Here is a 14,550-nt window from a genome sequence, read left to right as displayed (position 1 = left end):
GACGAGACGGACGGCGACACCATTCAGCAAAATCACAATTTTTTAAATTCATTTTTGATGTGTATTTTTGCATTTGAATTCAAAAATGCATTTGAATATATTTGAACATGTGGCTCTTTAAATAGAGGTCAGAGGTCAGATAAAAAGTGTTTTGGACCAAAGTATTTTTGTCTGCATGTTTTGGTCCTTTTTTTTCTTTTACTGGCAGAGGCTTGGAGCCAACCGAGTCCCCTGAGGCGGGCCCAGTCTTCAGACGGCGTTGGCAAAGCCCTCTGCAGCTCTCAGAACGCCGCGGTGACACTTGCTTTTCTCCTTGACTGAGCCGCTCCAGTCACAGAGAAGCTCTTGACCTTTTCCCGATAACTTCCCAGGAGCGCAGCGGCAAACGGATTATCACGCTCCCATTGAATGTGTTGCAGGAGCCCTGCACCGTGAAGAGGAGCGATTTATCGGCGTCCGGCAACAGCGCATCCGTCGCCCTTGGTTAGACTTTTCATGGATTATGGGGTTGGTGGGGTAAACATTCATGACAAAGAAGCAGAGCTTTCATTTCCCTGCTTCCTTCCACGAGTCAAAGAAATCTGGTTTCCATTGAAATGAAGATAAAACTTTAAGGAAACCAAACCGGAGGAGAGCGTCCTCCGTCTGTGAAGAAGGTTCCAGCAGACTAATGTGACACAAAGAAAACGGAACCAGGACCAAACGTGTTGGGGTTCTGTTAGAATTGGGTTTCGGTTCCCTCACAGTGAACACACCTTCTCCTAGCATTCCTTATCTTCCATTCAAAGCCATTGCTCTCACCCCCCCTCCCAGAGGAGCTCTCCAGCCGTGACAGTACAAACAGCAGTGGAGCCGGCGCCCCCGCTCCACAGCTCCCCGACCTTTTCAGACACATGCTCATAAATTAGCCCGGAGGAGGCTCTGTGCAGTGGGAGCTCCTCAAAGGGGAGCCGTCCTCTTTTATTTACGCACTCGATCAGCAAAGCAGCTCCAGGAAACGTGGACAGCGAGTGTGAACCCCTTAAACACTGCAGTAAAAGTTATGGGCTGTGAGGAGATAAATGTGGCGCACTGACTCAGCAGCAACACCGACGAGGTTCAGGAGGACCGACGCCCACAGAAAAGGACAGTCAGTGAGTGAGAACCACTCATCCCAGTTTGGACTGAAACCATGTTAGGAGGGGCTTTGATCCACTTTCTGGATTATTCTACACTGCAAAAAACAGAAATACCTCAAAACTTCTTCCCCCACCAGCAGATTTTCTTTAAAAATAGTCAGAAAAATAGTCTTACCAAGAAGAATTCTCTTCTTAAGAGGAAAACTGTGTTTTTCTCAAACAGAGATTATTCTGCTGTTGGAAAAACGTCTCACAAGATTATTTTTCTTTCAAGACAGAAAATGTGACATTTTGTTCATGAAACGGGGGCGTTTTTACTTTCTGAAGATTCCTTTTTTGCCAAATTGTACAGTAAATATCCAAAAACTGCAGCACATGGATGGTGACTGTTTCCCATCTTTGAAGATTTGTGGCATTTTTCTGATGATGGAGGATATTTATACAGAAAATGAAGATGAAAACTGCATCTCTGAGTATTTCTTTATCCAAATCGTGAATCAGGAGCAGACGGAAAATGTTTGTATTTGTGATGTAGAAGATGTGCTGGGCGGGGCCATAAGCTCCCTGATGCATCCACCTGTAGACGACTAGACTCCTGTGGGTCTTTGGAATTTGGCAGTGTCATTAAAAGTCCTCTGGGAACGCTTTGAAAACAGATCAACAGATGATCAGAGTGGAACTTTAGGCAGGATGCATGTCTTAGATTAAAATCACTTTTATATTTTCACATCGGTTTGCTATAAGCTGGTCTTCCTTTCAGTTCTGGTTCAGGTTTTCACACAAATGTGTTTTCTGTTTTTTTTTTTTTTTACATTTTAAATCCAATTGTCAGGTTTCAGAGCTCACAGAGTTCATGCCAATCATCGTTTCTATACTGATGATGTGGTTTTTGCTAAAGCTCATTTTACAACATGCTTTGAAGATCGTTCAGAAAATGTTTTTAAAGCTGGATCTTTAGTACAAATTAAAGCAATTAAAACAAAGAGCAGGTTAATGCAGATGTGTCCTGCAGCTGTAACTCTGCAAGGGGCTGAAATTAAAAACTTGGCTTAAAGGAAATTGATGAACAATCGGTGAAGAGATTGAAAATTGATTTTTATTTTTCTCTTCTAATGCAAAAAGAAAACTTGTTGCAGAGATCGTCTTATTTATGCAAACGCCCCCAACGAAGTATTGAAGCTTCTAGAGATGTTTTTTTAAGGCCTTGCTGTGGTTTCCTACACACTTGAGAGCCTCGCACACAACAGTGAACATCACACGTGTGTGTTGTGTGCGAAAGGCCTGGAGAGTATCTGCTCCCCCATACCTGTGTGAATGGACAGCTCTCTACGCTCTCAGGTGTCACCCTTATGGACTTTACCAAGTGTTCACTCAGAAGCCATCGTTTTATCGCATTTTCTGCACTGACACCACCTAAGACCAGGAAAAACAGCTGGACCTGGTCTGCTCTAACCAGGATTCAATTATGATTTAGAAAGAATCCAGTAAAAACAGTTTCTGATTCATGAAACCTTCATCTGATTTGTGAAAATGAGGAAGAGGGAGATACGAACAACCGAAGAGAGAAGAAGAGATCAGATAAAGGCTTCACAAATCAGAAACTGTGTTTACTGTATTCTTTATTATCTAAATCATGAATTAATCCGGGTTGGATCAGTCCAGGTCCTGTGGTTTTTGAACAGGACCCGGTCCTAGGTGGTCTTAGTGTGAAAAATGCAGTGGAATGTTCCTTTGGTTCCCTCGCCAATCGGAAACTACGAACAGGAAGCCAACTTCAGCGTTGTGAGGCTGCTGGCAAATGGATCGTACCACTGGGTTCTTTTGGACCTCCTTTTTGGCTCAAATATATGTGCATAACAGCACAAAGCCCCCAGTTTCATGAGATTTGAGTTACTGCAGTGAAAAATGTTAATCCTTAGCATCATCAAATAACGAGGTCGTCATTTTCTTAGAGTTTCCTAAATTAGGAGCAACAATAAAAACCACTGAATCAGAAACGGTTCCTGCATGCTGTTATTACCTGATGAAAGTCTCCGGACACTGAGAGGTTCTGGTGAGACCAGCCGCTCCGTCACATGACGGGCCGTCCCTGTCCGCCCGCTAACACGTGTTCCTGCTCCTAAAGGCAGCGGCGTGGGCCTCCCAGGACCTCTGGGAGGTGAACTGCTGTTATTGGAGCTATTTGGAGCGTTTAGGAGCCGCCATGCTGCCTGAACAGGAACCTAGTGTCAAGAACGTATCAAAGCAGCTGCTGCTGAGCAGAGCGGGAACTTTGGGATGACCCCGAGAGGGATTTTTCCCATCATGCAATGCAGTGATACTTGTGTGAATCCACTCCCTCTCCCAGCATGCAAAGGGGGGACATCAGGTGAGGCCAGAGGGGAGAAACTGCTGGTGATGCAGAGTTAGATGAAACATCTGGGCCCGTCGGGGGGGCTGGCGGTTGGGTGTGGTTCTGTTGAAACTCACGGCTGGGTCACGGGTTCCAGTTTCCTGTTTCTCACCCTCTTTCCCCTGAATCTTTGGCTCATCCCAGCCGTGTCAGTCGTTTTCATGTTACTTTTCACCACCTTTCTGTCAGAAATCTACAATTTGCCCGTCTTTCAGCCGTCTCAGACTCTGTCTGTTCATTTTGGTTTGAGGTTTTGCTGTGAACCTTGTGGGAGGAGGGAAGGTTTTTTGTTTTCAGTGCAGGACGGCCGAACCCTTCATTTTTCCAGCCCGTGGACACGGACACCCTCCCTGCAGCACCGACCAAGCTCTCAGCGTGTTTTTCAAAGCCTTCAGGGTGTCAGAGCGGATGTAAAGCTGCTTCCATCCAAACGCCTCGTTTTTCTTCGTACTGTCAGGTTTGCTTCCCGCCTCTGACATCAGGAGGGGAAATCATTTTCTTTAAAACCAGCGCGTCTTTACAGCAGATTTTGACTTGTAAAGGGTTTTAAATGAAGCAATTTTTCAATATTTTCATGGAAAAAAATCCTACAGTAGATTTCAGATATGAAAATACAACTTAGAAACGTCCATTTGTTGTGATATTATGGGATTTTTAAAAAACTTTTAGTAGTTTTTAAAGACTCAAATGACTCAAACAAATGAACCTTTAACTGATTATAATGGATTCCCCATCTCTCCATTTTGGTCTCAAAGCATTTTTTCAGGAAGCTTTTTATTTTTAAAATCTGTTTTCATTCAACTTGAAAAATGTAAAATATTTATTTTTTTCAATTGAATGATTTATCAGTTGATGCGTTGCCCTTGTCCTACTTTAACGATCATTTTTAATTAATTTTCCAAAAAGCAAAGTTCTTCTCCTTTTATCAACTTCAGTCTTTGTAGAAAATGTTGCATCAAAGAAATGAATAAAAATACTCTCAATGTTCACATCCTGCTTAAAAACCAAAGAGAATTTGCAGATGTTTGTTTCTTGAACCCTTCTTTTCTTCATGTCACGTTTCAGTTTCTGCTCTGAACATCATTTTGATGAGAAAGTGATGGAAAACCTTCGTATCTCCAGCATCTCGGCTGAACTTCCTCCTGCAGTGACGCTCGATGGTCCGCCTCCAAAAACAGCTTTGCTTCTTTTTTAAAGGATGCATCCTGTTGCCTCAATCCTTACTTTTTGTTATTTTGGTGCACGAGTTAAAGCCTCAACACAAACGGTCCTGATTGGATCGTATTCTGTCCTGTAACCCGGGTGGTGCAGAAGGAAGAACTGAAGGTCTGTTGTTGCTGCTACGCTGAAGTGAAGCTGAATGAGGAAGGCGACAAAGCAGCAGAATGTTCACGGAGGTGACGAGAGAAGAAACAAACCTCCAACTTCCAGGTGGAACGGCTGAAAGAAACAAACCTTCCTTCTGTTGTGAGGTCACCGTTCTGCTCCTCCTATCAGGTTTTCATCAGTAAATCATTCACTGCAGCTTTAGAAATGAGACAACCTTTCAGACATTTTTGTTTTTGTTTGGATTTAAAGGAAAATGCTCAAACTGTATCATAAACTGTCTTTTTAGTCCACAGAATATGAAAGATTCAGCTTTCAGAAAGTCTGCAGAAAAATCCGATTCAAGTGTTTCACATCTGGTAATGAGTGAAAACAACATAGAAAAAACATTCGCCTCACTGCCAGCTTTCTCTCTTTGGTTTTGTAACCAGCAACCAATTGTCCGTTCTGTGCTTGCAGCAGCTTGCTAGATTTATGTGGGAGATACCGCAATGCATGCTGGGGCTGAGGCCAAACAGCACAGAGAACTGCCAATGCTTCTGCATTTGTTCAGACGTTATGAGCGTTTGAAGTTCCTTAATGAAGCCGGCTGGCTTTCGCTTTGACACAGCGGGTTACCGTGAAAACGGCGTCATCGCAAACCTCTGTGGCGGATTTAGCTTCTGTTTTTGATTTTGGGGATTATTTGTTCACGCCGGCGCGAAAGCATCCTGCGGATCAAGCCAGTTGTGTGTATTTGTTATGTACCCAGAATCCTTCAGGTGATAATCTGGGAAGATGTAGCTAAACTGAAGATAACCTTATCATCAGCGTAGAAATGATATATTAGTTCCAGCTGTCTGCGGGTGAAAAATGCTCAAACCTGTCCGCCGCGCAGGTGACCCAGGTGAAAATGAAGGTCGTAGACACTCAGTGAATCGTAGACGGAAAATGTTTTTTCTGATGCGGCGAGAGGTCGTGGTGAACGCTTCTCCAACGCATAAGGGTGAGTTAGGGGGGCGTATTTGAGACGCAGGCGTGTCACGCAGATTTTTGCACGTTTTTCAACCTCGTTAACGAGCTCGTTAATGTTCACATGAGTCTGCGCTCCTTGAGCACATCCTGACTGTCGTGATGCGTTCGCACCAGAACTACACAGTTTCCAATGAAAAGTCGATGTAAACGCGCACAAATGCACATTTCTGGCTTCAGCGTTCAAACTTTTGATTTCACGCGTAACTACGCACGTTTTTTAGTCAGTCTTCAGGCTAAATGTACGTCTACTGAGCACAGATTCAAAGTTAAACCAGTTGAACTTTGATCCATCAGGGACTCGGGTTTGGATGGCGTCCTTTCCAAAACCAACCGTTTGATAGCACTGTGTGGATTAATGACGTGGGAGCCCTGAAGCATTGTGGGAAACGCAGTTATATATAGTTTTTCTTAGACCAACTGTTTGACAATTGATCACGGAGGTCAAATGAATAATTGCAGTTTGTGCCTGACTGGAGTTCTGCGACGCCAAGGCTTTCGTATATCGGAATGGAGCTGAGAGAGAAAGAGATTCACCAGATTTACACCGCTACGACATTTCACACCAGGCTTCTACACTGTAGGGATGTCCACTAGTATCAGGAACGCCTGTTCATCACACAAACAACAGATGACATTTACAAAATAGATCCTCCTTTAATTTTCAAGAAAAACCTCCTGACATCAGGTCTTCTGCTGCAACAAATGCACTGAGACACAGTGATCTGTTAATGCAGAGTGAAGAAGACGCTGATGTGTGATGGATTATCCACAGCCTGACCTTTGGAGGCATTTCTGGTTAAGGATTAGAAAAGAAAGAGAACAGCATTTTGGCTGTTTTATGAAGAGCTAAAAAGAAAAAAAAATAACTAAGGAACATCACCATCAATGTTCAATCGACAGAAACCCTTCCAGTTGTAAAAAATAATCCAGATGTTAATCTGGCATGGAGTTCAATCACGTGACTAAACAGCCTTCATCATGGCCGCCCGGACCCTCCACCCGGCACCGGAACCGGGAGCACTGCGGTCTTGATCAGGTCCTACATCTTCAGCCCCCTCCTCCTCAGGTCCTCCCTCGCCTCCCTGATCTGCTCCTGCAGCTCCTTCGCTGCTGCGTCACAGTCGTTGAAGGTGGCGACCCGGTATCCCACGGTGGCCAGAGAGAAGCAGCCGAACGACACCAGCAGGTAGAGGGGCATGGGCCAGGCCACCTCCCGGTACGTGTGCGGGAGGTTCAAGTCCAGCAGGTCGAAGCTGACCAGGGCCCACAGGCCCCCCAGCAGCGACGCCCCGAACAGCCACTGCATCAGTTTGGTCATGGTAGTGAGTGACAGAGTGAGGAGTCCCGCCGCGGCGCCTTCCGACCACCTGCGGGAGGGAAACCCGCGACTTTATCGTGTTTAAAGGCCACCAAACAGCCTAGCATGAACACAGCCGCGAAAAAAACACGAAAACAAGATTAGAAGAGGCAATTTAAGGCGTTAAAATCGCGTTTTAAGCAGAGGAAACCGCCGTGTTTACCTTCCTTAACGCCAGCTCAGCTCTGCGCGGATTAATGACGTAAGATCCCTGAAGCATTGTGGGAAACGCAGTTCAAATCGTTTTTCTCAGCTCTCAGCACAGCGTTTACTATTCGTCAAGGGAAAAAACGAACTTTTACATGTTTTTTTTTTTACAAAAAACCCACTTTATACGAAAAAAATTATAGGAATATTTATTAACATTATATGTATTTATGTGAAAATATAAAGAGTCTTACAACATATTATTTAAATCTGTTTTATATTTACTGTTTGTCCTAGCAGTATAATAAATGATTTCTTTTCTACAGTTCAATGTTTATGTAAGCCCTTTTTTCGTTTTTTAACAAATATAACATTAGTTGATTTCAATTCTTATCCGTTATTTGTCTTTTCGTAAACAAACATCCATCATATTTTTGGCTCCCAGAGAACTCATGGGGACACATTTAGTAACGTTTTTGATAAGTTTTTCAATTTAAAAAACGGTAACAATATCATACATTTCTATTTTTTTATTTAAAAATGTAACTTTTTAAAATTATTTTATATTTTCCTTTCTATTTTTTCTTTATTCTTAATGTTTAACATTTTTATGTAATTTTAATGGCTGCTCCCCGAAATAAAGAAATTCTTGTTGGGCTCTCTGGTTAAACCCTCAAATGTGTTCATTTACCTATTAACATCTCTGTTGTTTTTCACGCGTTGCGTCTGTTCACAGCAGCAGTTCTCACTTAGCTGTGAGCAAGAATATCATTTGTTTCCACCGAGTCTTTAATGATGCTTCCTGTCAAGCTTTCACCCCACATTAGTCCTGAACTCTTTTTCATCCTCATCGTCCTAAATTAAAGCCATTTGGAAAATTACACATCATTAGCACCACTAAAAGCTACCATGAATGCTAATGTTGTTTTTTCCTAAGCAAAGAATGCACCAACAGTTTAAGCAGAGGCCAGGCCAGGTTCATGTGTGTTTAATTCCCATAACTCCATCAGCGTTGTGCAGCGCGGGTTCAGTTAGGCTGCTAACTCAGCAGGTGCAGACGCTTTGCATCTCTCTGGACCGGCATGAGAAAAGGGAGGAGATGGAAAGATCCTTCATGCAAACAAAACACAAAGAGAAATAAACATCATTCTTCTGGACAAATGGGGAGCTATTCTTAGGACAGGGGTGTTTAGGTTTGAGTGCACTGCTGCTGATACTGGGAATTATGGTGGAAGCGGCGCTGGAGCCTTTTGCTTCTGTCAAAGGAGACGGTGACACGGCGGGGGGGGTGCTCCTATTTGTGATGAAGCCTTTAAAACAACATCTGCTGAAATTATCAGTTGTGTTTTAATACATAGTATTTACATGTTTTTTTCACTCATCTGCTTCTTCTTTGACATTTTTCAAACTGCCACCAAAAAACACAAATAGATACAATAAATACAGCTTGAAGATCTGATCAGTCACCAGAATTTCTTATACAAGAACTGATTATGGGTGGATGTATTTATGGATGGATGAAAAAAAAAAAAAAAAAAAAAAAAAATTTATGGATGGATGGATGGATCACCAACAGGTTCCTCCATTCAAACCCAAAACTAAATTAAGTCAATTCTGTTGCCATTTTTTCGTTATATGGACACCGCCATGTTGGAGCCAGACGTCGTCAGCAAGCAGCGATTGGTTCATGTCAGTCTAAGTCATCGTTTCTATGGTAACCACTCTCTCCAATCAGGAGTGAGCTTGTTGGAAGGCTACACCACTTGATAGCGGGTTACTGTCAAACATTTTGAAAGTTGGACGTGGCAAGATTATTTAGGCATCTGATTGGTCAGTGTGTAACTTAAATCCATAGAAACACAGAAAAGAAGATATTAAAGGTTTCAGATCCAGAATGGTTGTTCTGACCAATAGAATGACTGAGTAACAGCTGTTTATTTCTCTGTAGAAGTCTATGGGATTTTGGCTTCTTGGAGCCACATCCTGTTTGGAGCACAAGGGGGGAGGAGTCACTCAGTCCAGTTCTCATTTACAGTCAATGACCACATCCTGACCCCTCACATAAAACTGAGAAATTAACAAAATGCTAATCTGGCCTGATATATTAGTGTGGAATCAATATTTTGGGACCTGTCCATACCAGCGCCCCCCCCCCCCCCCCCCCCCCCCCGCCCCTCACTCATATTCATAAAGGGCGCCACCACAACCACCCAGTTAAAGTGAGGCTCCCGAATGTCTCTGAAGGTGAAGGCGCTCCGGCATTTCTCCACCATCAGGAGATGCTCAGTGGGAACCTGGAGACTTTAACCTGGATGACCACAGCTTTTCCCGACGCCAGCCTCCATTCTGTTCCAGCGATCCGGTAACCGGCCAGACACTGCACCACAGCCTGAGCGCTTGGGGGGTGAAACGGAAGATGAGAAAAACTCTTTGAGACTCAAAGAAGCAAACAGGAGGAACAGGCGGAAAATAAAGACACCGGGAGATGGGAGGGGGGGGGTAATTTATGATGAAACAAGTCAAAGCAGAGAGGTGGTGTGTGTGTGTGGGTGTGTGTGGGTGAGTTTGTGTGTCCAAGCCTGTTATGGTGGACACAACAAAAGAGAGAAAGCTGAGAGGAGCGGGATTGAGGCGAGGGTTTAGCGGACAGAGAAGCGGCTGAAAACGGGCCAATTGCAGGTCCGGACCGAACAAAGGAGGACCTGAGCCGGGCCTCAGATCCAGCTGTCTCTGATCCAGACCTTTCTTCAGTCCACCCAACACCTCCACATGCGCAGCCACAGCGTAAACACAGAGAAACAGAACGTGGAGGCGGCGGGGTGCAGACAGAAAAAGTAGATCCTCGTAAACGTGGTCTAGCTGTCACAGTGTGAGTCCAGGCATGGAGAAAAGATAAGAGTCACGGACAAAACAGGAAGAGTGTTGAAGACGCCTGCTGACCTTATCTCTCACACTTTGTCAATATTAGTAAAGTGAAAGGTCATGATAGGAGAACGGGCAACTTCAGACACAAATACAGTTTGAGATCTGAATAAATACAAAGTTGAGCAACATCCCAGACAGAGAGGGTGAGAACCGTCAGAGAGCTGATCGGGAAAACAATGGAGCTGTGGGCTGAAAAACAGGAACTCTCTGTTTCCGGAGCTGCAGACTGAAGCTGGTGGTGGTTTTCTACGGTGGCCCTGAAGTCCTAATCCCATCATCAAAACACTCGACGCACAAAAACATTTTAAAGATCACAATGACAATTAAAAAAAAAAAAAAAAAAAAAACATTTTTAGAAAACTGACTGGATGATGTGTCACTTCAAGCCAAATCATGTTGAGTGTAACTGATGGACAAACGGTGTCCCTCAGTACCCACCTTTTCCAGTTTTTCATTGTGTTTTGTTTTCAAACATTTCATTTGGTTTTATGGAAATTAATTTTTTTTCTGAAATGTTTTTTATTTTTTTTACATTTTTTTTGTCTTCTAAATTGTCATGCTTCTGTTTAACATTTTGTTTTGTTGATTTTTTATTATCGTTGTGATCTTAAAATGTTTTTTTATCGAGTAATTTGTTGAATGATTTGTACTTACGGGCCACCGTAGTTTTCTCTAGAAAAAGACTTTAGATGAGTCCAGAAAAGCAGAGGAGACTGAGTCGGTCTGACTGTTTTCAGGTTCTAGACGGGTTCTAAAGGGGATGTTTTAAATGTTTTAACCCTAAGAATGTTGCTGAATTTTCTCAGCTTCAGTTTGGAGTGAAGCTTTAGAATAACCTAAAGCATTAGTGGAACTGAATTATTCTGTCATTTACAAGAAACAGAATTAAAGTCCCACTCAGATCATCTTCTGATCCATTTTCAACACATTTCCAGTGATCTTTTAGTTGGGATTTTACCGTTTTTAGCCCAAATCTAAAATTCTGTGTTGTTTTCTAGGACATAGTTTCTGCAGAGCGGCAGGAGATCATCAGAAATTCAGCTCTGAGTTGTGGTGCGGAGCATTTCCCTTCTAGCTGTTGCTGCGAGCTCTGTGTTTACAGTCTGTCCCGCTAACCCCCCCATACTGGAGCTATCCAGCCGTTTGAGCAGAATTTGCTTTCTGCATGTCCTCCATCATCAGAACATGTTAAAAACACCAAAAACCCTGTTTTCATCGGAGCTGGTCTTTAAGAAAGTGGCTTTTTGCAGACATATTAACACTGGAAGACAAAATATCAAAGGAACATTAGATGAAATTAAAATGAAATTGTCTATAATAGGAAACAGTTCAATTTGAATGATAAACTTAAGATGTTGCATAAAGAAAAAATGCCCAAAAGCTTTAATAAACAGTATGAAAGCCTTTCTGAGGACTGTAAATGTGAGGATTCTGTGTTCTTGGCTTTGAGGTGTTTCCCTGTCGGTCACTCCTGATTCCTGTGGATCGTCCACAGCTGTTTCCATTCCTGTCGATCACCCTCAGTCCACTGAAGTGTCTGCTCTTCAGTTTGTCCTGGTCGGGTCACCTGCTCCGTTCTGGAGACCCTTTTTCTGGCTGCTGTAGTTTTTGGTCGTGTTTCAGTTTTTGTATTGAAGGTTTTTCTGCCACTAAGCGGAGAGTCCTGCACCTGACAATAAACAAAGATCAAACTATTCAAGAACAGTTCCTGTTAGAGCTTTTGACCCTTGAATTGATTTTCTCTGATAAAAAAAACAGCAAATCAGTTCCACTGAAGTTCAGCCTCGGTTCAAATCATTTTGGGATTTGAACAGCAAGAAGTAAAAAGATGAATCTGAAGTCGATTTAATCGTCAACTCATCAGAAACACATCCTTAAATGTCCGTAGGATTCAGGAGTGAAACACTTTTGCCTTTTTGTCCTCCTGGGGATTGAAATGGAAAAACGCATTTATTTTCCATTTGACCTTTGTCCTGTTCTTGTGTGGGCGGAGCTTATCCCAGCTGTTATGGTGCAAAAGCTGGGTGCATCCCGGACCGGTCACCAATAAATCTCTGGACCACACAGAGAGAAATGCGCCCTGACAAATTCCTAAATCCAAAAGAGACTCGGAGGTTTGGGTGGAACAAACGTTCCCAGAGAACAGCAGGAACGCGCAAAGTGACCCCAAGTGGAGAGACGGCGTCCATGACTGACGGTCTTTGTTGTTGGAGGAATGCACAGATGCTTTGGGACGTGAACCCAGATCTCTGACCCACACGTTGTAGACGTGAGGGAAGTTCAGTGACATAAATAGTTGCTAACGTGTGGATCCTCCACCTTTGGTGCACGATCACACACCTGTGGAGAACCTGTGAGGGTTTGGCTCCACAATCACAGATGAACCTCTGAGCGAAGGCCGTTCGAGGACAGCCAGAGTCCGTAATCGCTGTGGGACGCGGGCGTTACTCAGGATCTACTTAACAAAGTCTTAGGCTACTTCAGTGGCGTGCCGGGTCAGGGCGCGGTCAAGCGTGACGAGCCGCGACCGCATGAGAGCAGCACTTGTGGCACTCTGTGCCCCCCAGTAAGGAGACGCACCTGTTTCAGCTTCAGCACAGGAACCACTGAGGACCATCCTCCTCCTCCTCCTCCTCCACTACTCCCCACAGATCACATGGTCCACCGATGCTTTGTTTTCTGACCTTCAGAACGTGTCAGTCCTCATTATCTTCATGGTTTATTTTGCCCCCAAAACCCAAACAAAATGTGCACGTCTGAGCAAATGCTCTTAGTCGGTGCAAAAAGCCATTAACAGCCCCTCATCTGCTTCATGACGACCCCCTCCCTCCATCTTCTCTGTGGTCTCTCCTCCTGACAGACGATGTCCTTCAGCATTACCGTTATCGTCACTGGAACTAATTGGCCCGCGCTCATGGAAGTTCCCTGTAGCCATTTTTAAATTGGACGGCGCAATTTCCTTTTAATATGTGAGTCTGCAGACGAGGGCGGATAGCTATTGATTATAAATGCATTAATGTGGGTCAGCGCAGCTCGCACCGCGGGGGGCGGGGGGCTAAATATCTAGACTACAACGATTTTTACCAAATCCAGAGTTCAATAGAAACTGAATGTGAGGAAAAAGGCCCGTTTGCTGCAGTCAGGACGTCCGCCCACGTCTGTGCGCCATCAGGTAGATGACTGATGCCTTTGGGTTTCTAGGCTGGCTGTGGCTCCGCCCATTCACCTGTGGATCCTGATGAGCAGCCACAGGTGGTTAGCCTGACTGTACTTTAATAAGGAGAGATGTCAGGAATGGAAGTCGGGTTTCATTTGTGTTACAGAATGTTGCGACCCTACGCCTTTTGGGTGTATTTTTTCTGCTTGCCACTTTTTACATCGCTCTATGTGAAACACTTGGATGGAGGAGACAACCGTTCATGAATTTACAGGCAAACATTAAGACATTGGTCCAACCTGAAGGCCTGGTTGATGGTGTGTAGAGTGATGTCACCCAGCGTACCTGGAAGTGACGTAGAGCTTCCTCGATAAAATTGTACCAAAGCTTCACTCAAAGAACCTTTTCCTCGTCTTTCATAGAGTATGGAATCAACCTGGATGGATGAGTCCTTATAGACATTTTTCCTCGTCTTGTTTCATGCCCGAGAGTCTGATGCCGGATCCAAGTTCCTTCCTCACCTCTACAGCGTCTCCCAACCCCTACATTTATCCCTTCAAGAGAGAGTCGTCCAAAATGCTGTCTCCAAATGTGAATGTTTGTTCTGCTTGATGGCGTCAACAATAATTGGCGGTCATCTACGCCAGCGCGCTCAAAATATACATAACAACATTGGTTTGATAATCGCGGCTCAAGATCCCCCTACCGGTGAAGGGATACCCAGCACCCAGTCACTGTGGCCCTCCTTAAAAAAACACCAGTACAGCTTCAAATGCGAGGAGCCAGAGGGGTCAGCAATGAATATGGATTGGGTCTATGCATCTCTAGATGTTGTGCTTCGTTGATGCATCTTTGGGACATGGTTGGACCTCCGCTCGTGGTTCTCCTCTGCTTGGCTGACCGTCCAGAGATTCAGCTTGATGTTGCAGCAAAGTGCCGTCCGGTTCTCCGGTGTGAATGGACACAAGTTTTTTTTGTTTTGCTTTTGTAGATTCAGTTTGTTCAAAGTCATTTAAAGATCCGGTCAGGATCTGAAGTCTAAAGCAGACCCGCATCAGAACCGCATTCAGTCTGGATGGAGTCCTCCGTCACACATGGATGCTTTGACATTTCC

General features: G+C 44.1%; 1 protein-coding gene across 2 annotated transcripts; it reads right to left on the bottom strand.

The window, feature by feature from the left end:
• Positions 1-6,484: 6,484 nt before the first annotated feature.
• dpm3 (dolichyl-phosphate mannosyltransferase subunit 3, regulatory) lies at positions 6,485-7,479 on the bottom strand. Of its 2 annotated transcripts, none has more exons than XM_004073697.5 (2): positions 7,371-7,479; positions 6,485-7,268 (listed from the first exon to the last, which is right to left on the bottom strand). In XM_004073697.5, the coding sequence occupies exon 2, from the start codon at positions 7,166-7,168 to the stop codon at positions 6,890-6,892; it is 279 nt and encodes a 92-aa protein (XP_004073745.1). In that variant the 5' UTR covers positions 7,169-7,268; positions 7,371-7,479; the 3' UTR covers positions 6,485-6,889. The 2 variants fall into 2 exon arrangements, with proteins under 2 accessions (XP_004073745.1, XP_004073746.1); XM_004073698.5 differs by having other exon boundaries at positions 6,485-7,217; positions 7,371-7,465.
• Between the last annotated feature and the right edge of the window lie 7,071 nt (positions 7,480-14,550).

This window comes from Oryzias latipes, chromosome 11 (genome assembly GCF_053564925.1).
Source record: "Oryzias latipes strain Hd-rR chromosome 11, Olatipes_Hd-rR_3.1".
Taxonomy (NCBI): domain Eukaryota; kingdom Metazoa; phylum Chordata; class Actinopteri; order Beloniformes; family Adrianichthyidae; genus Oryzias; species Oryzias latipes.
Note: the sequence above shows the minus strand (reverse complement) of the source record. Positions and strands in the feature narration are given on the sequence as shown.